A 27,359-nucleotide genomic window follows, 5' to 3' on the forward strand; every position below is an offset into this window, starting at 1 on the left:
CCAATGATGGGGGTGGAGAAGCTCATTCGGGTACACTGGGCCGAGGCCGTTTAGGGCTTTCAAGGTCAGCACTTACACTTTGAATTGAATTGTGCTCGGAAAGGACTGGCAGCCTTCAACCTGGAACAATGGAGTTAACAGGAGCATTCTCCTTGCCACACCACCCATGCACCCTTTCACTTGGGATGCTGCAATTTGCAGCCTGTGTCTCCAGCCTTGGCCTTAAGTTTCATGCAGGCCCAAATGGGAAAAACAGGTTTGGATGACCAGTGTGTGCCCTGCTGAGTTAGGGCCCCTTCCAACAGCTTCCTTTTAAGAATGGGTTTCCCCTTTGATTAGAATCTCCCATGCTGATCACATGCTCTTGAAATCATGTGACGTTTGACCTCAGGGTTGCCACAGAAGTGGATTTCCTAGCTTTCTTTGTTTGTTCCAGCTATCATGGGACTGTTCCTCACATGACACTAAAAAGTTCAGAGCTTTGGTTCAAAACAAATTATCTTAGCTTTTTCTATGGTTTTCTGACAAAGGTAGCAAATCTACAGCCCCATGGCCATTTACCGTTATTAAAGCACAGAGTTACCTAAGCCTATTCATAAAGACAGAAGTGCAACTTACAATTGTCCACAAAACCCACATATTTCACCTTGCAAAACCCAAATTAAACCACACACCCAAGGAGTTACAATAAGTCCAGTATTCCCATGCTGGGGAGACAAAACCTTCCATCTCTGTATACAGCAACCCTACTGTTATTTTCTGCAGGTTTACAAAGAACGAGGACAGTTCTCCAAACAAAAAGGTTTTTACTGAAAGCTCTTTCCATGAGTCATTACAAAAATACCAAAGTAAATTTCGATCTATTTAACTTTAGAGAATTGTATTTACAAAAAAAATAAATAACTTTATTCTAAGAAAAGACGTGTCTTTTTTAAAAAAGAAAAAAAAGTCAGCAACATAATTCAAAGTCTGCTGTTCCAAGCTCCTGGAGTGAGCATTTAGATGCACTGATAAGTTTGATTTTCCTTCCAGCTTTGCTTTGGTAAAATGACTGTGGAGAACACAAGAATTGTGGGTTTTTGTTGCAGATCCTTTCCAATTAAAAGAACAAAACAGCTGGGGGAGGGGGGAGAGGAGAAAGGACCTTAGACAGAAACGATTAGGCTGAATTTTCCTTTTTGGAACCACAACAAAAACGCATTTTGCCTACAACTGGGAGTGATTCTTTCATCCACAGGGTTAAATATATATGTATCTTATGGTATAGGGTAAAGTTCTTGGGAATAATAAAACAAGAACAAAAATCACCTGGTCTTCCATTTTCATTTTTTCCCTCCATCCTCAAAACAAGCCAGAATTGCTCTAGATAAATGTATGCAATAAGCATGTTTTATCAGAATAGAAGGGAAATCCCTCACTCCTCCCCACCCTGTACGAGCATGTGGCAATTCTGCTGTTAAAGTTTTGGACTGTGCTATTCCTATCCTCTCTAGCAGCCATCCTAAAGGTTTCTCCCATTGAGATGCTGGGTTTTCAAAAGGAAATTATCCAGTCTCTCCAAGAGCTCCTTGCCACAAAACCAAGGATGGCTGTGCAATGTTTTAGGCACAAATTCAGCCAAGCCTCCTCCAAGGACTCAATTTGGTCGTGGCCAACTGGGTCAGAGGGGACTCAGACCAGCAGCATTCGAAGGGCCAAAATATAGCCACCCCTGCGCTAGGTAAATAGATGGGATTGGGGCTCAAAGAAACAACCTGCCCATCGCTATCGCTATGCTTGAAAACTAACCCTTTAAAATGTCAGGAAAGTGTAGAAGAGAGGAGAGAAGTAGATTTTGTGCCTGTTGTGTCTCCATTACATTGCAAGGAGTGGAATTGTTTGGCTGGGGTTTCTTGGGCAATGGATTTTGGCAGATGCTGCCGTCTTCGTCCGTGTTTGGTTCGCCAGTCCTCTTCTGAGCTGCACCCCCAGCGAGGGACGCCACGAACCAGGCGTTAAACCAAGCCAGAGTCTTTGGCCATGCTGTAGAAAATGCCTCTCTTCTGGATTAGGCTGGTAGGGGAGCCATATTCCGCAATTTCACCCTTGTCAAGGACAATCACCCTAAACAAAACAGAAATGTAGTCAGCACATTTACAGTTCCAGGGTTGGTGGGTCAGAATTCAGAGATGCAGGGTCTGTTTTGATTTTCTGCTGGAAGGCCACCAACGGGAGCCAAGGGCAAAATAGGGGCAGAGGCTAATCCCTGACTCAACACCGCTGGCCATGCACAGGGATAACCTGCAAATACAAGTACAAATCATAGAGGGTAAGGCTATGCATGGCTGTGTTCTCCCTTCACTGTCAGAGGCAGTATGTTGGGAATCACAACTAGGGAGCCCTCTGGTGCCGCTTGCAGGCTTCCCACGGGCATCTGGGTGGCATCTGTGAGGGCACCATGCCAGACTAGATGGGCCACAGGCTTGATTCCGCAGAGCTGTGTCCCCGATCACTCCACACACCAACTTCCCTGCTGTTTCTCCTCCTCACATTAACCTTGCAGAGATTTCGCTCCCCACCCTATGCAACTACAGTGGTGCCCCGCAAGACGAATGCCTCGCAAGATGGAAAACCCGCTAGACGAAAGGGTTTTCCGTTTTGGAGGTGCTTCGCAAAACAAATTCCCCTATGGGCTTGCTTCGCAAGACGAAAATGTCTTGCGAGTTCCTGCGGGTTTCCCCCCCTTCCCCCCCCCTTTCCCTAAGCCGCTGATCCGCTGATAAGCCCCTTAACAGCTGATCGCTAAAAGCCGCTAAACCGCTAATAGCGCTAATCCGCTAAGCTGTCAATGGGCTTGCTTCGCAAGACGAAAAAACCGCTATACGAAGAGCCTCACGGAATGAATTAATTTCGTCTTGCAAGGCACCACTGTATGGAGCTTACTTTTCGCCTTCCCCAGCCCGTTTCTTAAGCCACCACTTCTGTTCTGCAGCCCTGTTTGCCTCAATTTTCACCTCCACCCCATCCACTGTGAGAAGCGAGGTTACAGGGAACCAGGCAGAGGCCCTTTTCGGTGGTGGCACCCGCCCTGTGGAACGCCCTCCCATCAGATGTCAAGGAAATCAACACTATCTGACTTTTAGAAGACATCTGAAGGCAGCCCTGTTTAGATAAGTTTTTAATGTTTGATGTTTTATTTTACTTTTAATATTCTGTTGGGAGCTGCCCAGAGTGGCTGGGGAAACTTAACCAGAGGGACGGGCTACAAATAAATAAATAAACTAATAATAATAATAATAATAATAATAATAATAATAATAATAATAATAATAAATTTATACCCTGCCCATCTGGCTGGGTCCCCCCAGCCACTCTGGGCCGCTTCCAACAAAACACTACAATACAATAACCTCTTAAACATTAAAAGCTTCCCAAAACAGGGCTGCCTTTAGATGTCTTCTAAAAGTTTGGTAGTTATTTTTCTCTTTGACATCTGGTGGGAGGGCGTTCCACAGGGCAGGTGCCACTACCGAGAAGGCCCTCTGCCTGATTCCCTGTAACTTGGCTTCTCGCAGCGAGGGAACCGCCAGAAGGTCCTCGGTGCTGGACCTCAGTGTCAGTATAAGAAGAAGAAGAAGAATTTCATCTATATCCTCTCACATGAGGCAGCTGAGAAATGAAAAAGGGAGACGTTTGAGTACAGCTGGAAGGGAGGAACACTGAGAGGGAAATGGTGACTGTTTAAAACAACATACCGTATTTTTCGCTTTATAGGATGCACTTTTCCCCCTCCAAAAATAAAGGGGGAATGTGTGTGCGTCCTATGGAGCGAATGCAGGCTTTTGCTGAAGCCTGGAGAGTGACAGGGGTCGGTGCGCACCGACCCCTCTCGCTCTCCAGGCTTCAGGCAGCTATCCGCAAGCCTTCTGAGCGCCCCAGGAGTTCCCGCCGGGCTCTGAAGGCTTGCGGATAGCAGTCTGTTCTGGGAGCTGGGGTCAGGGGAGCTTGGGCTTCCCCCGTCCCAGCCCCGCAAGCTCTGGGAGCCGCGGAGAGGTTGCACACAATCTTCCCGCCGCTCCTGGACCTGTTCTGGGTGCTGGGGTCGGGGGAAGCCCGAGCTTCCCCCACCCCAGCCCCCGCGGCTGGGTGGGGAATAAAAAAAATCTTTATTTCCCCCCCTAAAAACTAGGTGCGCCCTATGGTCCGGTGCGCCCTATGGAGCAAAAAATACGGTAAATAGTTTGAGTAAAGCAAGCCTGGAGGTACACTGAGAAAAAATGGCAGTTTTAAACAACAGCAGAGGTTTCAGTAAAGAAGGGGTGAAAGAACACAAATGGGCTGGTTTTTTGTTTTTTTAAAAAAGGAGAAAGAGAGATGTATACAACACAGAAGCTAACACAATGGAGCCTTTCCAAACTCCCTTCTCCTCAGATACTCGCATGGTTTATCCACTTTTACCGTGTATAGTCCATAATCGTGTTCAACCGGTGTGCTATCGTTAGGACTGTGCAGCCCTCAAACTGCCTCCGGATTGTTGACTGTATGAGGTCATCTGTTTCAAGATCCACGGCCGCTGTAGCTTCATCTAAAACCAGGATTTTGGATTTCCGAAGCAAGGCTCGAGCAAGGCACACCAGCTGTCGCTGCCCAACACTGGAGACAGAAAGTAAAACACACAAACACACACAAAAACTTTAAAAAATTGAATCTCTAACAACAGTCCATTTCAGGGCCAAATAGCTAGTTAATAATGTTTTTAAAGATCATACTTGAATTAGCCACTTCCACTTTTATTTTGAAAAGAAAAAGCAGCTGCAAATGTGCACCCATGATCTGGGACCCAGAAAAGGCCAACCTTGTAAAAAAAAAAAAAAATCTAAACAGCTTATTTAAAAGCTACTGCACAGCTCAATTCAACAGTCTCTTTCGAAAAATATCTAACATCATTCCCTACTATTCTATGTCCCACAGGAGGCAGAAACCTGCATTCTGTGGTCATGAGGAAAACGACCAATTAGATCCTCTGTTAAAAAGCCGAGCAAAACCCTAAGAACCAGATTTTGCAGGATTTTGCTATGATTTGGATTCCAGTAGTCGTTCCTCGGAAGTTGAACAGAATCCGTTCCGGAAGTCCGTTTGACTTCTGAAACCAAAGCACGGCTTCTGATTGGCTGTAGGAAGCTTCTTGCAGCCAATCGGAAGCCGTGGAAGCCCCTTCGGATGTTCAGCTTCCTAAAGAACGTTTGAAAACCAGAACACTCCTGGTTTTCGATCGCTCGGGAGCTGGAACGTCCGACTCCTAAGGTTTTCAGGAGCCTTTTACAGCCCAAGGGAGTGTGCCCCTACAACATATTATGTGGACAAAATGTGGGTTTTGCACTGAGAGGTTGGGTTTTGTTTTTTTTACAGTGTGGGACTTGGTTTTAAAAGAAGTGAGAGTGAGAAGGGTATCCAAATGTTGCTACCCTCAGCCAGACTTGCACACATGGATGCTCAGGGTTCCAGAACAGCACAAAGAGGTTTATGTTGTAGCTCAGTGTTTCTCAATCTTGGGTCCCCAGCTGTTGTTGTAGTCCAATGAACAGCTGGGGAAACCTAAGATAACGGGATTTGAAAGGAAAATAAAAAGGGGCAGAAACTGCACAATACCTGAGGTTCTCTCCTCCTTCGGAACACTCATGGTTGAGTTTATCAGGGAGTGCCGAGACAAAGTTTTTCAAGTGAGCGAGTTCCAAAGATGTCCAGACGTCTTCATCGGAGTATTGGTCAAAAGGGTCCAGATTCATGCGCAGGGAGCCAGAAAACAAGATGGGGTCCTGTTTAGAGAACAGAAAGTCATCAATCAGGTCTGCACTGCACATTTCAGAAATTTCTACTAAGGTAAAGGTAAAGGTACCCCTGACCATTAGGTCCAGTCGTGACCGACTCTGGGGTTGCGGCGCTCATCTCGCTCTATGGGCCGAGGGAGCCGGCGTTTGTCCGCAGACAGCTTCCGGGTCATGTGGCCAGCATGACTAAGCCGCTTCTGGTGAGCCAGAGCAATGCACGGAAACACCGTTTACCTTCCCGCCGGAGCAGTTCCTATTTATCTACTAGCACTTTGGCTTGCTTTCGAACTGCTAGGTGGGCAGGAGCCGGGACTGAGCAATGGGAGCTCACCCCGTCGCGGGGATTCGAACCGCCAACCTTCTGATCAGCAAGTCCTAGGCTCTGTGGTTTAACCCACAGCGCCACAGCTTGCACAATAGTCTACAACGGAGGTAGACAACATGGTGCCCTCAAAACGCTGCTGGCCTACAACTCCCATGCTCCCTGACTGCTGGCCATGCGGAAAGGGGCTGATGGGAGTCAGAACCCCATTTCCTCTCTCTACCTACACGCAACTGCTTCCAATGCAGGAAACATGAAACACTTGAGCCACAAGCAAAGTGCTCTCCAAGAGGCCTCCTTCCTGCCTGGGTATCTAGAAATCAGTCTCGGCAGCAGGACTGTGCAGATCCCAACAGAGGTCGTGTTCATGGGACCAGTGGGTTACACACTAACAAGGATGCAACATGAGTGTACTGTAGGAACCAGAGGCCACCGGTTGTGCGTCCAAATCCTTTCAGAAATTAATGTGCACATTTGCACTTTAAGAAAAAACAAGGTGAGCAAACAGATGCTAGAACAGGCCTTTGTAGGCACAAGTTTAATCTCCTCTTAGGTTCATATGTATATATCCTGTTGGCATCCGTCTGTCTCGATAAGACAGTGGAGTGCACTTCTGGGAGTGAAGTCAAACTGCTGCGCTTGCAGCACTGAAGAGACACTCCCCCCCCCCCCCATGATGCAAGCCTGGGCAATGTGCATGGGGGTCCTGGGCTGACCAGACGACAAGACTCCCCTCTCAGCCGAAAGGAAAGCAGAGCAAGACGTTTGGCACCAGCATGGATGCAGGAGTTGCCGGAAGGAGGCGTACAAAGCGCCGTCCAAACGACTCCAGGTTTGTGTAGGGTTTACTCCTTAGCCTTCTTCTCTTCCCCAAAGATATCCTGCAAGGCAGCAGAGGTTAGGACCAGAGTTTTCCTTCTCCTAGATGGGCTTCCTTCCCAGGTTGATGAGGCCCACCTGCCCCTTAAAGGGACCCCTGACCATTAGGTCCAGTCGCGGACAACTCTGGGATTGTGGCGCTCATCTCGCTTTACTGGCCGAGGCAGCAGACGTACAGCTTCTGGGTCATGTGGCCAGCATGACTAAGCCGCTTCGGGTGAAACCAAAGCAGCGCACAGAAACGCAGTTTACTTTCCCGCCGGAGCGGTACCTATTTATCTACTCGCACTTTGATGTGCTTTTGAACTGCTAGGTTGGCAGGAGCACTGACCGAGCAACGGGAGCTCACCCCGTCACGGGGATTCGAACCGCCAACCTTCTGATCAGCAAGCCCTAGGCTCTATGGTTTAACCCACAGCGCCACCTGCGTCCCTACCTGCCCCTTACATGTGTGCAAAAACATGGGGCTCCACCCTCCATCTACAGAGCAACTTCAGAGACCATTTGAAAGTAAATTCATCAAGAACATATCTGAGCCAACACAAAAGCTGGGCTTGCCCTTTGCTCATGCCAGCAAAGACCAACTCCCTCCTGAAACCGCCTTGATCAGCCATCTGACATGGCCTTGCAAATATTTGCTTCCCCTCTGCGTTTGCGTTCTCTCTCTTGGCCATTATTAAGCACTGCCAGAAATGCTTTGGCAGAGAAGCTGCATATGAATGAAGGAAGCAAATAAAACCAGGCACCCATTAAGATCCGTGGACTCAAGCCTGCAACGAGGCGGCATCAGCAGTGAACACGGCCAAAGGAGTTAGAAAGCACGGCTCATAACGAAATAGTCAAATTGTGGGCATGAGCAGAGATTCCCTCTCACCTGGGGGATAATCGTGACCTTGAAGCGAAGGTCGTGGAGCCCAATCTTTGCAATGTTAATCCCATCAATGAGAATCTCCCCTTCGGCTGCCTCGTTGATGCGGAACAAGCCGAGAGTGAGGGACGACTTTCCAGCTCCCGTTCTTCCAACGATGCCCACCTATTGAGAAGGGCAGAAGGGGGTGGGGGGTGGGGAGGAGTCACGATGCTCTTAGTTATGGAAAGCAAGGGTGGAGCCAAGAGGACGAAGGGTGCAGGCAGGATCTGAAGGGGATCTTCCTGCCCACCCCCTCCAGACTGAGGAAGGAAGAGACTTCTTTTAAGAAACCTGGACTAGCAGGCTCTGCTTGGGAAGCTCTGCAGCTCTGCAAAGCGGAAAAGACGCTGCCTTTGTTATGGCACGGCCAGGGAACACCTGCGGCCGAGCCGGATGCTGAAATGAAGTTTGCATCATCCCTGCTGATGGGAGCAGAAGAGCCACACAACAGCTGAAAGACCACAGGTTCCCTGGTCCTGCTTTGTGGACAAAGCAGTCAGTCTTGGCACACGGGAGTCTTGGAAAACAGAACGCCCAGCCTTGAAACTGCTGTTTTAAGTTTCAAGTTGCTTGAAGACATGGAGAGGCAATGTGTGTGTGTCCCCATCATGTCTTCAGAAAGTAACATGCCAGGCAGCCCTAAAAAAAACCCCCTCTCTATTGATACTCTTCTTGATCAAGGCTCCTTTATTGTCTCCTCTCACCTCCTACAAATTCTGCCTTTCCAGCTTTCCCTTCCACACAGCTTCTTTTCAGCCTCAGCTCTTCCTTTATTTATTAAATTTATATATGTTGCCTGGAGATCACTGGGCAGTTTACCACATTAAATGCAGAATGGAAACACAAAAATATTTACAGTAAAACAAAACATCTTTGAAAGGCCATAGATTTTTAAATCAGACCAAGGCCTGGTTGAAGAGGAACTGTTTTTGCCTGGCACCTAAAGATACATAACGAAGGTGCCAGGTGAATTTCCCTGGGGAGAGCATTCCGCAGATGGGGAGCCACTACAGAGAAGGCCCTGTTCTCGTGTAGCCACCCTCCAGACGTCACATGGAGGAGGCGCAGGAAGAAGGGCCTTAGATGATGATTGCAGTGTCAGGGACTGTTCCTTCAGATACTGTGGCCCTGAGCCATTTAAGGCTTTGTAGAGGTTCCACTTCCCTCCCTCCCCCCTTTCCTACAAGAGCACCTTCTCTGCCTTCTTAACTTCCCCCTGGCTTCAGTGTCCATTAATGGGTCCCAGCACTCACTTTTTCTCCTCCATCTATGGTGATGTTGATGTCCCTCAGGACCAAATCCATGTTGTCCCTGTAGCGAAGGCCATAGCCTTTGAACTCCACCTTGCCTTCGTGGGGCCAGTTGCTTGGTGGGGCCGTTTGCTTAATGGTCCACTCTGCCTGAGAGCAAGAAAAAAAGCCAGGAGCTTCCATTATTGGCCTCTGATGTGCCACCTAGATGACCCCAATAGCATGGGGGAGAAATCTGCAGTCCTCCAGATGTAGAGGGACACCACCTCCCATCATCCATGACTATAGAATGCAGTTGGAAGGGACCACAAGAGTCATCTAGTCCAAACCCCTCCAATGCAGGAATCTTTTGCCTAATGTGGGGCTCGAACCTGTGACCCTGAGATTAAGAGTCTCATGCTTCCTGCTCTGCTTGTGAGCTTCCCAGAGCCACGGCAGAAAACCAGGATGCTACTCAAGATGGACCCCTGGTCTGACTTAGCAAGGCAGCTATTCCACTATTCAGTGACTTCCCTTCTTCTCTTCCCATGGCTCATTTCGCGTATCATAAATCCCTGCATTCTTTATAAAACCAAACCATTCAGTATTCCATTATTACATCCATCAAAAGTTATTTACACTGTTGAATTGATCTTAATGCTGCCAGCGTTTTCAAGTGTACACAAATCCCCCCCATATATTTAATAAACATTTTCCAATTTTCTCTAAACGCACTTTCTTCTTGTTTTCTTATTCTATATATTGTCTGCAAGCTGCAAATATTTCATCAGTTGCCGTTCTTCTTTAGTTAGGACCTCAGTAGTGGCCGCAGTAGTGGCATACATAAATAGTCGTCTTCTTTTTTTGGACACCTGGGAATTTCCATTTGAATTATCCCCAACCAGTTTACCAGTATTTTATATCACCATATCATCCCCAGTCCTCTGGCATAGCAACCTGGAGCCAAATCTGACTGGGTTGCCCCAGCCACTAAAAAACACAATAAAGCATCAACCATTAATATCTTCCCTGTGCAGGGCTGCCTTCAGGTGGTTTCTAAATGTCACCCCTGTGCAGATCCTGTTTTTCAAATAAAGTTAACTACACTTTGTCCATGTGATTTACTGCTGGCTCCTGACACCCATCATCTGAAGACCACTGCCCGGTCCCCACTTGATGCACCAAATAAAGCAGAGCTCACACCACTGTAAATCCCGTGGTCTCTTTAAAGCAGAAGGACGAATATGGCTGCATCTGCAGAACGATCAATTCTAAAGGGCATCGATGGGCTTTAAAATTCTGCCCTCATCTGCTGGGTGACCAGCAGGAAATGCAGATCCCTGTACCTGGGTAACCTACAGGTTTACAATGCGCCCTCAAAACTGCAGCCAGAGGAGCGGTCTTAAACTTACCTCTTTCTCCTTCTCAGAGTATTCTTTGACTCTTTCCACAGCAACGATGTTTGTTTCCATCTCGGACGACATGCGAACCAACCAATTCAAATAAGTGGTGATCTAACAAAAACAAATATGTGTTTTGCATACATCACAGCAAGCTGCCCATTCAAGTTCTGCCTGCTGAACACCCTTGGGGACTTGTGTATTGTTTCAGACGTTATCTCCTCCTCTATCTCCGGGTGAAAATTTTGAAGCCAGGGAGGTTTTGGCAAATCATTAAAAAGTCTACATCTTCATAAAGCACTGCCTTGTTTAACAAGGAGGGCTGAGGTGGTCTCAGGCATGCTGTCTTTGTTTATAGAGTTAAGAGCCAATCTGCACATGCAGAAAACACAAGAGAGACAGGGTCAGATCAAGCAGAATTTCAGAATTGCAAGAGGAAAGACCTAACGTTTGAATGTTATTTCCCAGACTCAGAGCATAGACAGAACAGCTCCTCGTTTGGGGGCTGGAATTGTTTTATTGCAAGTACTATCTTTTTAACACAAGTATCTTACCTGGGCGGCCGGGGATAAAGAAGAGAGATTCCACAGTGGAGCTACTGTTGCATCCAAAGCCCCCTGCCAGGTCAGGTGGGGGGGAGGGAAGGGGGTCTGAGGGCTTATTTTTCCTCACCCCTGCCCACCGATTAACCATGCCAGCTCGATGAGTGGCATGGTTTTAGGGCAGTGATGAAGAACCTTCAGATGTTATGGACTACAGCATCCATCATCCCTGACCATGCTGGTGGGGGGGGGGGGTGATGGGAGTTGTAGTCCTAGCAACATCTGGAAGGCCAATTCCTGTACTAGGGCCAGGGGAACGAGACTGCATAGATTCTATGGGTCCACTGCCTCCTTGTATACACCCTGCCTCCGTCACACTGAGACTGCCTCCAGCGATTGACCTCACTTTCTTGAAGAGGGGGCCTACAGCACCCCCAGCCGCCTTCCCAGAAAGCAGCAGGATTGCCTCCTTAACACCTCCTAACCTTTCGCTAAATGCTACCTAAAAAGCACAATTCCCTCCTTGCTGAATTATCTATGTAGCTTTACAAAATGCCTAGCCACCAAGTATGAAGAACTGCACCCCTCAAAAAGGTTTTCTTAAAAAGATTATCCGAAAGCAAACCCAGCCTGTTTTCCGTGAGCTACCTGCAGCGAATAGGAGATGGAGAGCCCAACCAGTCCAGGGCTCAGGCTATTGCGGGCGATGACGGCAAAGAGAGAGGCGAAGAGGACGATGAAGTTCCCAACGTACTCCAGCCGGACTGCAAGCCACCTGGAAGGAAAGAGGGGGCATCTTTTAATACCCACCAGGCCCTTGCAGGCCACCTGCGTGAGGATGGGGGGAGGGAGAGAGAGAGAGAGAGAGAGAGAGAGAGAGAGAGAGAGAGCCCTGCAGGGTGGGGGGAAGAGAGAAACAGGGGGAGCAGTATACACTGGTGGTCAAAATTGTGGAAACCTTTTGGAAAAAGATTTGATGGCTCATAACACCACTTTTTTTTTTTTTGAGTAATGCCATAAAATTATATATCAATGGAAAGATAATTTAATGAAGAATGCAATGCAGGCTTGGATCAAGCATTTCGTGGTGGTCATCCAGCAGATGAGGGCAGAATTTTAAAGCCCATCGACGCCCTTTGGAATTGATCATTCTGCAAATGCAGCCATATTAATCTTTCTGGTTTAAAGAGACCGGGGGTTTACAGTGCCATGAGCTCCTGTAGGCAAAAACCTGCTTTATTTGGTGCATCAAGTGAGGACAGGGCAGTGGTCTTCAGATGATGGGTGTCAGGAGCCAACCAGCAGTAAACCACATGGGCAAAGTGAAGTTTAAAAAAGTGGTGTTATGAGCCATCATTGCCAAAACAAGATGACACCTGATTGGCTCTCTAAACACTCCTTTTTCTGGTTATTTGGCTATAACATTCTTACATTCTTCATTAAATTATCTTTCCATTGATACATAATTCTATGGTATTACTCCCCCAAAAAAGTGGTGTTACGAGCCATCAAACCTCGAAAATACACTTTTCCCGAAAGGTTTCCACAATTTTGGCCACTAGTGTACATGGGCCGGTAGTTGGTCGTGAAAAGTTTGCACAGGGAATCAAAAGCTGGTTGACATTTAAGAAACAGATCCTCAGGACCAGCTGACATGCTCAAGATGCCCCAGTTTTAACTAGGAGTTGGAGTTTGGGACTCAGGAACGATTCTGCTCGCCTCCACAAACATCCAGCAGAGGGCCTCAAATTCTGAACCAACTCCAACGGAGTGTTGTTGGAGCTGAAGAACCAATGTGTATGAAATCCCCCAGGTACTCATACAGACTGGTAGCAGGGAAAGGATTTCTTTAACTCAAAGTAATTTTCGTTGTTCCCGAGAGGGGGCAATGACAATAAAGATATTATTATTATTATTATTATTATTATTATTATTATTATTATTATTATTATTATTATTATTATTAAACCCAACGCCTCTTAGGTCATCCACCTACCTGTTGGCGACGATGCTTGGGTAGTAAGCTTTTTGGTTTTCATCCACCTTCACGTCGCTCTGCTTTATGAAGCGCTTCTGCTCTTCGAAGGCTCGGATGACGCTGACCCCCAGCAGTGTCTCGTTGAAGTGGGAGTAGACCGGGGAGCGGCTGACCGACTCGAGGCGCTTCAGCTGGCGGGAAGTGGCTACGTAGAAGCGCTGGAAAGGGGTAGGTCAGAGAAATCAAGGCGATGGGTAAGAGGCCGCTTGCACCCACTTTGCTTCTGATAGCCAATGCGAACTACAACTCCCACCAGCCCCTCCCAGTGCGGCCAATGCTCAGGGATGACTGGGAGCTGTAGCTGGGGATGTCAGGGAATCCTGACGGAAACAGGAATGGAAATTGTCCTGTGTCTGGGATGCAAATCAATCCAGGGAATATGATCCCTGTTAGCTGCTGCTGCAGCTGCTGCTTTTCAGCCCATAAACTATATATAAACGCCGACTTTCCCGACCTCACCCATTTGCACTGCGTTTCCCCTGCATTGAAATGAATGACCCATGCCCTGAAATGATTGGGTGTGGAATAATGTAATGCTGCAATGAAATGTGTAATTTATGACATAGTCAATGATGTGACATAGGGACGCAGGTGGCACTGTGGGTTAAACCACAGAGCCTAGAACTTGCTGATCAGAAGGTCGGCGGTTCAAATCCCCACGGCGGGGTGAGCTCCCGTTGCTCGGTCCCTGCTCCTGCCAACCTAGCAGTTCGAAAGTACGTCAAAGTGCAAGTAGATCAATAGGTACCGCTCCAGTGGGAAGGTAAAGGGCATTTCCGTGTGCTGCTCTGGTTCACTAGAAGCGGCTTAGTCCTGCTGGCCACATGACCCGGAAGCTGTATGGCGGCTCCCTCGGCCAATAAAGTGAGATGAGCGCCGCAACCCCAGAGTCGGCCACGACTGGATCTAATGGTCAGGGGTCCCTTTACCTTTACAATGATGTGACATTTTGCTGCAGCGGACACAAAGATGCATAATGTTGTCAGAAGCTGAACTGCAGCAGACTGGAAACTGTGCTGCATGCAACAAACACACACTGCTTCACTACCACAACAGGAAACCCGCTTCAATTCTGCCCCTGTTCACCCTGCCGTTTAAGCGAGGATTAAATTTCCTGCTGTCGCTGTGCATGGGGATGGGGAAGCAGAATGGTGACTTTGTATCTCTGGCCTTGATAAATACAAAGGATACTTTGCTGCCTTTTGGGAAAGGAGCTCCATATATATTATTTTCACCCTAGAAGCCAGACGTTGTGCTTCCAAGACGGCGATGGAACTCCTCCATGATGGAGAAGCAGCTGCAGGCACAATGAACTGGCCAAGCGAGGAAAGAGAAATATGGAGGCCTCTAGCAAATGAACTAATAGTAGGAGTTATCTTCTGCCCATCTGAATGGGTCGCCCCAGCTGCACTGGGTGGCTTCCAACAAATATAAAAACACAATAAATCATGAAACATGTAAAAATGTCCCTATACAGAGCTGCCTTCAGATGTCTTCTAAAAGTCAGATAGTTGTTTATTTCCTTGACATATGACGAGAGGGCTTTCCACAGGGCAGGCGTGACTACTGAGAAGGCCCTCTGCCTGGTTATATGATTACGGAAGAAAATCACCACCATAATTAAACTGACTCTGGGAACTATGAATTTTTATTATACTGTGGTACCTCAGTTTTCGAACGCCTCCGTTGACGAACATTTCGGTTTTTGAACACCGTAAACCCGGATTTAAATGCTTCTGTTTTCAAACACACCTTGGAAGTCGAAGATGCCACACGGCTTCTGCCGAGTGCAAGATCCTGAGGCCTAGCTATCCTGAGGCTATTGAGTTTTCTGTTTTCGAACGTTTCAGAATTTGAACGGTCTTCCAGAATGGATTACATTCAAAAACCGAGGTACCACTGTAGTTAGATTTTGTTTATTTGCTTGCAGCACTTTGACATCAGTCCATCTATTTTTGATATCCTGCTTTGTATATTTAAGTTGAGCAGTTACTGATCCAAGACTGGTTCTGCCAAGAAGTACCTTAAGCCTGCCCAGCAGACTCTTATTTGGTTCCTTCACCAAATAAGCAATCTGAGAAGCTTTGGTCACTTGGCTAATGAGCAGCGAACCTCCTAAAAGGGGTGATGGAGAAACACATACAGCGAATGTCTGGAGTAAGTGTTGCCAGCTTATTCTTTGATGGAAGAGCACACAAGAGGGGTTGTGATTATATTAGAAGGAGTGGCACCCACTGCTATGCCACACCAACCTGGTGTCTTCATGATGCTCTGGACTACAACTCCCATCATCCCTAGCTAGCAGGACCGGTGGTCAGGGATGCTGGGGGTTGTAGTCCAACAACGACTAGTAGGGACCAACGTTTGAGAAACACTGGCTTAAAGGATTGAATGAAGATTCCCGTTTGAAGCGGCAGCCAATTGTGGAGTTTGCTAACACGGTCTCACCAAGAACCAGCTTGGCTAAGGGGGAGTCTGAGGCAGAGCTGGAACCAGGGACAAGAGCTTTGCGTACCTGTACAAAGAAGTAGATGAATCCCAGGGGAGGAATGACCACAGCAGCCACTGGCGTGGCCAAGAGGATAATGATGCAGGCCCCGATGACGTTAAACATGGAGCCCATGAACATCTTGATGATCTGGGGGATGATGGAGTCAATGGTGTCGATTTCTTTGGAAAACCGGTTCACCAAATTCCCGCTGGGCGTCCGCTCAAAGAAGCTCATGGGGCACCGCAGAATGTTGTGGAGCAAGTTGACGTGGAGACGGCGGGAAGCAAATATCCCTCCAATCGAAACAGCCATGGAGTAGCCAAACACGGCAATACCTTTAGGGAGACAGGCACAACAAACACTCTTAAGTGATGGTGTCTTTCCCTTCAACTTTGCTTATGAACAAACGGACTGAAGAACTTATTAACACAGCGGGCTTGCGAATGGAGCCTACCGCTGTTGAAAACTACTCCACAGTTCTGCTGAAGGATTTTCTTCTGCAGGGTTTCACATTTTGTGTTTGCCAGGAATTTCTTTTCTGCAAGGAGCTGAATAAAGATGGGCATGTCCTGAGAGACTGTTGGGTGGTCTAAGGTTTAAGGGGTGCATGTGTGAGGGGGGTGGAGAGAGGTGCAGGCCCTAAACAGGGGGGGGGGGGCAATCCATCTATTGCCTTCCGTTCTGTTATTGTTGTGGTGCCCCTCGGCTCAGCACCCAGTGCCAGCAAACTGGTTGTGCCCTGAGGCGGCTAAGCCCTTCCGCCTCCCAGACCACTGGAATCCCCAACTCAGAATGCACTTCTTTCTAAAGGGTTTACCATTCTCTGCAGAAGAAAGCCAGGAAGCAGCCTGACCCCAGCTTCCCTCCTGTCTGTGATCTTTCGGAGCCACGACCTGGACTGAACCCTTCCCAGCCACTGAGCTCTTGGAAAAGCTTGGAGAAACGTTGCCAAACAGAATCAAATGTCGCCGTGTCCTCAAGCAAAGGGTCTCCTGCCAGGAGGCCCAGGGCAACTCCCCTAACGCTGATTCGAGGTGCAAAGGCACCCTATTCCAGGCCCCGCAAACAAGGGGAGGAGGAAACCGGCAGGGTTACTACTGCAGACAGTGAACATGAGCACGTGACAGAAGCCCTTCTGGATCAGGCCAAAGGACCATCCATCCCTGCCTCCTGACCTCACCGTGGCCAGCCAGATAAGGGAACGGCCGTAGTTCAGGGGCAGAGCATCCAATTGTTAGCAGGAGGTCCCTGGAATGCAGCTGCCAAGCAGTATTGAACTGAGCTTGATGGACCAATGATCTGCTTCTCTTAAGGCAGCTTCCTGCATCCCTACACCTATGAGAATCCCCAAATCAGGACTGCAAGCCGGGCCCAAACTGGAGGTGGAGGAACTCCTTCAAGAGGAGTTGGATAAATTGAGCAAGGCGACGAGAACCGAGAGAGATTGCAAGCAGACCTTGAGACGTTCCCAGCGCTCCGTAGACTCCCAGCCGGAGGTCTGTGTGCTGCTGCGTCCCATTGATAACAGGGTCGTCCGTCCACAGGCTTAGCCAGTAGTTAGAAGCAAGTGAGGCTATGTGGTTGCAGAGAAAGAGGAAAATGCTCATGAAGGTGATGCAGAGTCCAATGGCTTTCATGTACTCCCAGTAGACAGCCGGCTTCACCTAAACACAGAAGGGATCGGACTTAGCACACCACTCTTGGGACACGACTCCCAACTTTGACTCTTAATTGGCTCCCGCCCTGCCAAAATCCTTCGCCCCTCTTGCTCTGCATAGGCTTCTTAGTCGTCTAAACCCTCCACGGCTCCCCTCTCTCATCTCACTTGGTTTCTTTATCCCGACACGACCCCTCGTGGGGCTCCACAACACGAGCCCAGACAGGTGCTGCAGGAAGCCCGCAGGCGGGGCCCGAGTGCAAATCCCTGACGGGCTCAAAGTTTGAGGGGGAAACCGAGTCAGCGCTTGTGCAAGCCCACGAAGAGCTGCCGAGAAGGTCCTGGAGCTAGGATTTCTAACACCCGGAAAAGGAGGGAGAGCACACTCCAAGTGTCATTAAGACCTATTTCCAGAGAGGAGAGTGCTTTTTTGGGGGGGGAGGGTATATTAATGTGCTCAACAACAACAAAAAGCACACAACAATTGTATGGGGGGGCAGGTGGTGGCAAAACATATACTAACCAACCGGTATTTTGTAGTTCTTGGGCTTCGCATGAAACCATATAAGCTTCAAATTACCGTAATTAATCTTATTTACAAAGTAAATAACTAAAGTGTGTTTATGCGCCATTTCTTTTTACCCTGGTGTCTAAAAACCATGTAAAAATCAAACTTGACAATCATAATGAAATTGCAGGGACAAATCACAGCAAATGGCCCTTTTTTGCTCCCACTACCAGCTAAGAACTCCTCAGAAGCAACTTTAAAAGACTAGTAGGACAAGTGCAAGGGCCACACGCCTTTGCCTTGAAAGTATCACACTGGGGGTGGTTCAGTCATAAAGCTGCAAGAGGCGTCGTTAAAGGTGGTAGGACTCGCCTAAGGGATGGGAAATAGTCGGGGGTTGGGGGAGAATATTGTGAACTGCCCTGAGATCTAAGGACGAAGGGCAGTATACAAACTAATAATAAAAATAAATATTCCAGCGCTATCCCCGTTTAAGTAAACAGAATCTGTGCAAGCAGATAGCTCCTGTTTATTCCAATGGGGCTTGAACTGGAAAGCTTCCCCTCCAGCGCCAGATTATATCCCATATTACCATGCGCATTCTAGTGGCATTTTAATGACTCCAGAAGAGCAAGGTTGGGCAACCTCCAGATGTTGCTGTACTACAACTCCTATCAGGCCCGGCTAGCATGGCCAAAGGAGCAGAGATGGTGGGATATGTGGTCCAGCAACATCTGTGGACCCACGATTAAAGAAGGCTACTTTGGAGGGCAACAGGTTGCCTGCCCCTGTTCTATAACAGACTCTGAAGGCAGCCCTGTTTTGGGAAGCTTTTAGTGTTTGACAGACTATTGTATTTTAATATTTTGTTGGAAGCCACCCAGAGTGGCTGGGGAAACCCAGCCAGATGGGCGGGATATATATAATAAATTATTACCATCATCATCACCTGCAGTTGATCCAACAAGGTAAGACTGCACCGTGTTTCAGAACTGGGCTGCAGCTCCAGAGCTGAGGTGCAATTAAATGTACAGTCGTACCTTGGAAGCTGAATGCCTTGGACTCACGACCAAATTGGCTCCCGAACAATCAAAACCTGGAAGTGAGCATTCCAGTTTTCAAACGATTTTCGGAAGCCGCACTTTGGTTTTTGAATGGTTCCAGGAGTCAAATGGACTCCTGGAACGCATTCTGTTTGAAAACCAAGGTACCACTGTAAAAATTTAGGCTGCTGAAGAAAAGTGTTTCTTTAGAAGCAGAAGCAGCTGCAGCCTGGTTCGCAGGCATCCCATCAGGGAAAGACAAACATACACATGCCCTTGGCCCGCAGGAATTAAGGACCTGCGCTTGACAGTGGAAACTTGGAGTGGGGCCAGATGTCTGGACTCCAGGTCTTCCAGGCTCCAGGAGCCAAGCTAGAAGCTCGTGGCATCTTTTAAAGAAACAAAACAAAACACAAAACAACCCGGAGAGTTAAAACATTTCTGGGGGCGGACAACTCTCAAAACGGCTTCAAAGTAGTTGTGCTCATATAATGAAGGCTACGCTGTTCGACTGATTAATTGGTTGGCTGAAAAGTCTCTCTAATTAAAAGAGTGCCACAGATGAGCTGGGCAGCAGTTCTTTCCCTCCCACCCACCCCTTCCAGCGGTGTCCAGTGCTAGCCCTACTCAGAGTAGACCCACAGAAATCATTGGGCATGACTAATTTAGGTTCATTAATGCCAGTGGGTCTACTCTCAGTATAACTTAGCTAGGCACAACTTAAAGGCTTGAAAACGGGATGAGCAGATGCTAGGAGCTTTAGAAACAGTCCCTCAAACAGAGAATCCAAACTCCAACACTTGTCTTCAGAACCGGGTGTCTCCTACAGCAAAACAATGGAGGAGGGCTTTTAATTTACAGTGCTACCTCTGGATACGAACGGGATCAGTTCTGGAGCCCTGTTCGCATCCTGAAGTAAACGCAACCCATGTCTGTGCATGTGTGGGTTGTGATTTGCTGCTTCCACGCATGATGTCATTTTGAGCGTCTGCGCATGCGGCTAAACCCGGAAGTAACGCATTCCATTACTTCCGGGTCACCGCGGAGCGCAACCTGAAAGTGCTCAACCTGAAGCAACTTCAACCTGAGGTATGACTGTATTTATTTTTTGAATTGAAGCTACACTCATCGTGTGTGTGTGTGTGTGTGTGTGTGTGTGTGTGTGTGTGTGTACCAACTTGCTTGATTGAAAGTGTCCCAGGCTCAACCCCTGGCTGAAACCCTCAAAAGCAGGGGTTGGCAACCTGTGGCCCTTGCGCCAAAAGTGGCCCATGGAGGTTGTTTAAATGGCCCATGAGCTGCCCCCGAACCGAGCCGCCTGCTCGGTGAGTCCCCACACGCTGCGCTAAACAGGCGCAGCGTGGAGCAGGGACTCACTTCCATGGTACCAGAAATCACGTCTGCGCATGTGCAGACACCGGAAATCACGTCTGTGCAGATGCCTGAAATCCATCCGACCCACGGAGCGATCTCCGCAGGAGTGAACCAGCCCAGGCAAGGTTAACCTTGCTGACCCCTGCTCAAGAGCCTCTGCAGAGCAGCGTAGGCCAAGGGGAGCTAATTTGGTGTCATCCAACGCACATTATTCCTGAACCACCACTGGCCATGCTGGCTTGGGATGAAAGGAGCTGGGTGGAGGGAGGGAGCAGCACCATGCTAGCTACTCTTGGTGTAGACAATACGCAGGCAAGGTGGGGTTCGGTGACAAGCCGGCATCGTAGGAAACCAGGAGATTTTCACAAATACAGTGGTGCCTCGCAAGACGAAAAGAATCCGTTCCGCGAGTCTCTTCGTCTTGCGGTTTTTTCGTCTTGCGAAGCAAGCCCATTAGCGGCTTAGCGGATTAGCGCTATTAGCGGCTTAGCGGCTCAGCTGATAAGCGGCTTAGCGGCTTGGGAAAAAGGAGGGGGGAAGGAAAAAAACCCCGCAGGAACTCACAAGACATTTTCGCCTTGCGAAGCAAGCCCATAGGAAATTCGTTTTGCGAAGCACCTCCAAAACGGAAAACCCTTTCGTCTAGCGGGTTTTCCGTCTTGCGAGGCGTTCGTCTTGCGGGGCACCACTGTAAAGGAAATAATCAATTCACCTCTCACCTTCCCAGTCTTGGCAGTGTCCGCTTCTGTTAATTTCCAGGCACCTTTTTCTTCTGGCGTCTTCTGCAGCTCAGCGGTGCTGTTCTGTTTCAAGGACTTCCCAGTTTCCCCGCTATGCATGGAAGAGTTACTGAGCTGCCTGTTAGGAAATGCGTGACGGCTTAGAAATCAAGGCGTGCCAGTTACTTTTATGCACAAGCTGAAGATGCTGCCCGTGAGCATGAGACCCTTAATCTCAGGGTTGCAGGTTTGAGCCCCACATTGGGCAAAATATTCCTGCATTGCAAGGGGCTGGACTAGATCAGTGTTTCCCAACCTTGTGCCTCCAGATGTTTTTGGCCTACAACTCCCATCATCCCTGACCACTGGTCTTGCTAGCTAGGGATGATGGGAGTTGTAGGCCAAAAACATCTGGAGGCACAAGGTTGGGAAACACTGGACTAGATGACTCTCGCAGTCCCTTCCAACTCTACAATTCTATGACTTTTTAAAACAACCACAACCACACCAGTGTTTAAGATTTGGGTGTACTGTGCTCATATACCATATTTTTATTTTTCGCTCTTTAAGACGCACCTGACCATAAGACACACCTAGTTTTAGAGGAGGAGAACTCCCTCTCTGCGCAGCAAAGTCAGAACAGCAAGAGGGATCAGTGCGCAGCGAAAGCAGCAATCCCTCTCGTTCTCCTGGCTTCTGGGATAGCTGTGCAGCCTGCGTTCGCTCCATAAGACTCACACACATTTCCCCTTACTTTTTAGGAGGGGAAACGTGTGTCTTATAGAGCGAAAAATACGGTATTTCTGGACAATTAACTGTAGTAAACTGATGGTGGTTTCATTCGTTTCATTGTATTAAGATGCCTGTTTATGGTCTCAGGGTCCCCTTTGAGGGCTGAAACGAATTATATAAGTATTTTTAATAAAATCAACTTCAAGGCTGGGAAAATCCACAGCACTCCCTGCAAAATCTGGGAGTCAAGAATCTGAACTTTTAGAAACAGCCACTTTCACCAATCCAGTGTCCTACAAGGAACAAAAGCCTACTCTGGGTCAGAGTATATTTGAGTATATATTCACAAATTTCTCCAGAGCTTAACTGAGGTCTTGAAGACCCCGTGTTTCTTCTTAGGCCTAAACCATGAGTGCGGTTCTAACACACATCACACATGTCATTTGGAGACGGGTGAACATTTGGCAAATTTAGACCGCAAAGTGAAAACTTACACAGGGAAGACAAACTCTACTTTCTCAGGTGTACACTTCTGTCCAGGCTATGCAAAATGCATGCCATATTGCTACTTAAGCCGGTAAAGAAATAATTCTCCCTGGGGTAGGGAGGAGACTTTGCAACAGAAAGTAAGAACAGAGCACCATTCTTCCCCACCTGCCATGCAGCGAAACCTTAGCAGCGTTGCTCAGAGTGGAGGATTACAGACGGATTAAGAAGAGGGAGAACCTTGACCTGCTAGTTTAGCATTTTCAGTTTTAGACTGAAGGTGTTCAACTGGTCACCCTGGCAATTTTATCTGGCCTTCTGATAACCATACCCCCATTGATTTTAAAAGTTTGCCCACCATTCCACTAGTAAGGAATAAAACCTCCAAGTCGTTTTCAAGTTATAAGGAATTGCAGTGTGACACATGAGCCCGAGAGCATGTGCTCCATTGAGACAAAGCCTCTTTCTGCCAGGCAATGCCAACTTTAGCAAGGAGACTTAAGGGCTCATGAGGTGTCAGTCTGCAGAAGCCACACACTTCTGGTCCTCCGGTCACTGTCAGAGCAGCTCCCAAGAAGACAGATGTTGGGCCATTCCTGTTTCAGATCAGAAACATTATCAGAGCATATTATTCATTTAAAGCAGTGTTTCCCAGACTTGGGTCTCTAGCTGTTTTTGGACTACAGCTCCCATCACCCCCAGTTAGAAGGACCAGTGGTCAAGGATGATGGGATTTGTAGTCGAAAAAACAGCTAGAGACCAGAGTCTGAGTAACACTGAGCCACGACATTAACCTCTTTGTGCCGTTCTGGAACCCTGAGTAAACGGACATGTTTTTACCAGCTGACAAAACATCAGTACTGTTGGCGCCTGCTAAATATTCGGGTGAGGTGGGTGAGCGAGACTATCCCACAAAGTGGGTGCAATCGCAGAGAAAGCTCATCTTCAAGGTGGTCATGAGATGGATACTTGTAGGTCACATCACAGCCAAGAGGGCTTCTTTTGATGACAGTAGTGAACTGGGAAGGGTGCTTTTTTTCAGCAGAGGTTTCTTTCCCCACAAAGCCACCAGGAAGACCATGTCAAAGCAACTTCAATGCAGATCCAAGAAGCTTCCATACCTCATGACTTCTTTTCCCGAGGCTTCATTCACAAGAACCCCATTTTCCATGTGCTTCCCTTCCTTTGTGGTTGGGCTGTTTGCATCTGTAGAAGCGAGATGAATAACAGCACAAAAAGGGTGAGAGCAAATTCCTAGTTCCCAGTGCCAGAAGGCTACCCCCAAATTAAACCTGCTGCCCCCAACCAGGATTAGCATCTAAACTAAACACATGCATTTGGTTTAAGCGTCACACGTAGGTCCATCAACTACCTGCCCCCGATACGAGATGCATGGAACAGAGAACTTTTGCTCCGTAGCCAACTGAAGTCCAGGTTAGATCTCATGGCTAGCATTTTTATTCATCAAGAAAATGTCTTTTTTCATTAAAAGCAACCGAGGAAATCCACAAGACCACCCAGTCTACCAAGTGTTTTAATTCAACTGCAGAAAGCTGACGGAGAGGAATGTCAAATGAAATTGTTTTCTCCTTAAAAGCATGCTGGGCACAGCAGACGCTTTTCAAACATTATTAAAGCCAATTGCGGGGAGGCTTATCCCTTCCTTGAGTGAGCAGAAGTGCTTATTTCTGATCTTAGGCAGTTCAAGAAACAGCCAGCAGCCCACCCACCCCTCCATCTCTGACACCTTTAACAACTTCATTTTAAAAACTTGAGGCGCGGGGCTGAGAGACGGGGACAGAAGTCCAAGATCTCAGCCCCAAGGAAGATGATTATTACAGCGCTTCTTCAGGCCCTGCTAATTTCAGGAGAGGAACAAAAGTACAGGAAAGGGATGTGGAGCAGTTGGGGCTGCACTCTGCAGCTTTCTTGCACAGCTCCCATGCATTTCAACACACAGAGCCTTCTCCTCTCATAAGCTGTCCCCAGACTCTTCGCACAGCCTTGTCAGGCATGGTGTGTCTCTCTGTGTGTAAATTCTTCTAACGCCAAGTTTGGGATTCGAAGGAATGTTCATGCAGACGAAAGAAAACCTTCGCATGAGAAAGAAGGACCCTCAGAACCACCGCCCGAGTGGTTAATGGCAAATGTGCATTTTGGTGGCATAATTCCAGCTTACAACTCACATCTTGGTGTTCTTGCTGAAAAATACTGTTTAAGGAGGTGTTTCCGAGCACAATTCAAAGTGCTGGTGCTGACCTTAAAAGCCCTAAACGGCCTCAGTCCAGTATACCTGAAGGAGCATCTCCACCCCCATCATTCTGCCTGGATGCTGAGGTCCAGTGCCGAGGGCCTTCTGGCGGTTCCCTCACTGCGAGAAGCGAAGCTACAGGAAACCAGGCAGAGGGCCTTCTCGGTAATGGCACCCGCCCTGTGGAATGCCCTCCCACCAGATGTCAAAGAGAAAAACACCTACCAGACTTTTAGAAGACATCAAGGCAGCCTTGTTTAGGGAAGCTTTTAATGTTTGATGCATTACGGTATTTTAATATTTTGTTAGAAGCCGCCAAGAGTGGCTGGGGAGGCCCAGCCAGATGGGCGGGGTATGAATAATAAATTATTATTATTATTCTTCAAGCAAATCATAGAATTGAAGAGTTGGAAGGGACCCCAAGGGTCATCTGTTTCAACCTCCCGCAATGCAGGATTCTCAGCTAAAGCATCCAACACCATCAAACCTCTGCTTAAAAACTTCCAAGGAAGGAGAATCCACAACCTCCCGAGGGAGTCTATTCCACTGTCGAACAACTCTTACTGTCAGGAAGCGTTTAGTTGGAATCTTGCAACTTGAATCCACTGTATCAAGTCCTACTCCCCAGAGCAGCAGAAAACAAGCTTGCTCCATCTTCCATGTGACAACCCTTTAGATATTGAAGATGGCTCTCATATCTCCTCCCAGTCTCTTCTTTTCCAGGCTAAACATACCCAATGCCCTCAACTGTTCCTCACAAGGCTTGGTTTTCTAGACCCTCGATCATCTTGTTTACCCTCCTCTGCATACGTTCCAGCTTGTCATCCTCCTTCTTAAAACTGTGGCGCAGTGCTCCAGGTGGGGTCTGATCAACACAGAATAGAACAGTACTATGACTTCCTTTGATCTGGACGCTGGACTTCTGCTGATGCAGCCCAGAATCGAACCACCATTTTTTTGCTGCTGCATCACACAGCTGACTCGTGTTAACCTTGTGATCCTTTAAGACCCCTTAGGGAATAAATGGTGATATCATGCCCCAACCCAGCAGATACTTGTGCAACAACCTCTACATGTATAAATGCCTGTTATTTAAGGCTGCACCTGCATACCTATGCAGAAGATAATGGCTGTCCTCCAGGTACTCCCATCTTACCTGGCCATTATTTACTACGCTATATGGGGCTGATGGGAGTTTGAGCCCAAACAGCATTTGAAGGGCCAAGGGTTCCCCACTATAGATGCCAATCTCAGCCTAATCAATGAACACCCATTTAGACTTCTGTACAGCTGAGTGACGCAGGTGGCGCTGTGACGCAGGGACGCAGGTGGCACTGTGGGTTAAAGCCTCAGCGCCTAGGACTTGCCGATCGAAAGGTCGGCGGTTCGAATCCCTGCGGCGGGGTGCGCTCCCGCTGCTCGGTCCCAGCGCCTGCCAACCTAGCAGTTCGAAAGCACCTCCGGGTGCAAGTAGATAAATAGGGACCGCTTACCAGCGGGAAGGTAAACGGCGTTTCCGTGTGCGGCTCTGGCTCGCCAGAGCAGCGATGTCACGCTGGCCACGTGACCCGGAAGTGTCTCCGGACAGCGCTGGCCCCTGGCCTCTTAAGTGAGATGGGCGCACAACCCCAGAGTCTGTCAAGACTGGCCCGTACGGGCAGGGGTACCTTTACCTTTTACCTTTACAGCTGAGTACCATCCCTGCGAAGGAATGCAAGTAACAGTATCTGGGGTAGTTTTCTCAACAAGCAAACAAACACAAAAAAGTAGGGGTTCTGCTTAGGAATTCCTAACAACCATTTCCCCCACCTCTATAAAAACTCAGATCCTACAAAACACACTGGTTTCATCTCAAACTCTAGGTCTCTCTAACGCCTCAAGAATCAAGATGGCAACGGAGGTAGCGGAACAGAGAATTTCAGGAAAGGAGGGTGAACGTTGCCTAAATCAGATCCAGTCACACTGCAAACAATAGCCTTCCAGAGTTGCACACGAAGGAAGTATGTCTTAAAAAGCAAGCCTCTATAAATATTCTACAAAACTTAAACTTGTCAACTGAATACATTTCATCTGAGTGGTTAGACACTGACTCACAAGATGAAGCCTATAACTGTTCCATGAATGTGAGATCTAAAACTGAACCTTTCGTGATTAAGACAAGAGTCCGAGGTCTAATTACAGAGCCCACTTAAGTCAGATTTGAACCATTCACACTGCCAGGAATCTCCCATGTGGGATTTGGGGGGGAGGGGCAGAGGGTCAGAGTGCCGAGATTTCTCTCTTATAATCCTTACCAACTCAGTCCCAAACCCTGTGGGGATAGGAAACAGCTTAAAACTGCTGAGGTCATCCTGTCACGTTTCATGCATCTTTTTTGCCAATTTTTTTAAAATAAAAAAATTAGCTTCACAAACGGCCAGTTCAGTAGATGTCAGACCAGCAAGAAGCAAACTCATGGCCTACTTCTACTAAGCAAGCAAGCAGGGGAGCCATTCTTCCAAGCGTGCAAGGTTTCTGTTAATAGCATTCGAGTCCCTTGCAGAATTCACAGCTGAGAGAAAATGGCCGGGATCCAAAGGAGCACACAACGTTGCTCCATGTTCCCAAGGAGACTTTGGGATTGAGTTTCTCAAACAGCAACATCCCCATGTCACATGGCAAGCTGTGGTCTGGCTGAGAGGACTTTACAAAAGCAAACTGTGATCTGACCTGGGAGTGCCGATCTCCGAACGCAAAAAAGTCAAAAGTCTCAGAGGGCGCGCCCAAATTCTTAAGCGACCCTAAGTGGTTGAAACTTGACAACAACAATACAGAATTAGGTAATAGAAGTTGGCAAAGGAAGAATAGCCAGTTCCAAAAAAGAACCACTTCATCATTCACACATATTGGATTTGCCAAACCATGCTTGCTTTCATCTCAGACGAAGCGGGGTTTTTTAGAACTACAGCTTCTAACAACATGCACGGCAACC

The 27,359-nt window shown here is 47.9% G+C and overlaps 1 protein-coding gene across 5 annotated transcripts in view; it reads right to left on the bottom strand.

Moving 5' to 3' along the window:
* Positions 1 to 789: 789 nt before the first annotated feature.
* Positions 790 to 27,359, bottom strand: part of LOC310831099 (multidrug resistance-associated protein 1-like) — a 78,810-nt gene continuing 52,240 nt past the window's right edge. For all 5 annotated transcript variants that reach the window (XM_083711270.1, XM_083711269.1, XM_083711268.1 and 2 more), the window contains 12 exons: positions 23,259 to 23,343; positions 20,920 to 21,058; positions 17,075 to 17,282; positions 15,643 to 15,953; positions 13,086 to 13,285; positions 11,738 to 11,864; positions 10,560 to 10,661; positions 9,172 to 9,318; positions 7,883 to 8,041; positions 5,629 to 5,795; positions 4,438 to 4,632; positions 790 to 2,103 (listed from right to left, as the gene is read on the bottom strand). In XM_083711270.1, the coding sequence (XP_083567396.1) occupies positions 1,995 to 2,103; positions 4,438 to 4,632; positions 5,629 to 5,795; positions 7,883 to 8,041; positions 9,172 to 9,318; positions 10,560 to 10,661; positions 11,738 to 11,864; positions 13,086 to 13,285; positions 15,643 to 15,953; positions 17,075 to 17,282; positions 20,920 to 21,058; positions 23,259 to 23,343 (1,949 nt within the window). In that variant the 3' untranslated portion in view covers positions 790 to 1,994. The remainder of the gene's footprint in view (positions 2,104 to 4,437; positions 4,633 to 5,628; positions 5,796 to 7,882; positions 8,042 to 9,171; positions 9,319 to 10,559; positions 10,662 to 11,737; positions 11,865 to 13,085; positions 13,286 to 15,642; positions 15,954 to 17,074; positions 17,283 to 20,919; positions 21,059 to 23,258; positions 23,344 to 27,359) is intronic.

This window comes from Podarcis gaigeae (genome assembly GCF_964106915.1).
Source record: "Podarcis gaigeae genome assembly, chromosome: 14".
Lineage (NCBI taxonomy): Eukaryota > Metazoa > Chordata > Lepidosauria > Squamata > Lacertidae > Podarcis > Podarcis gaigeae.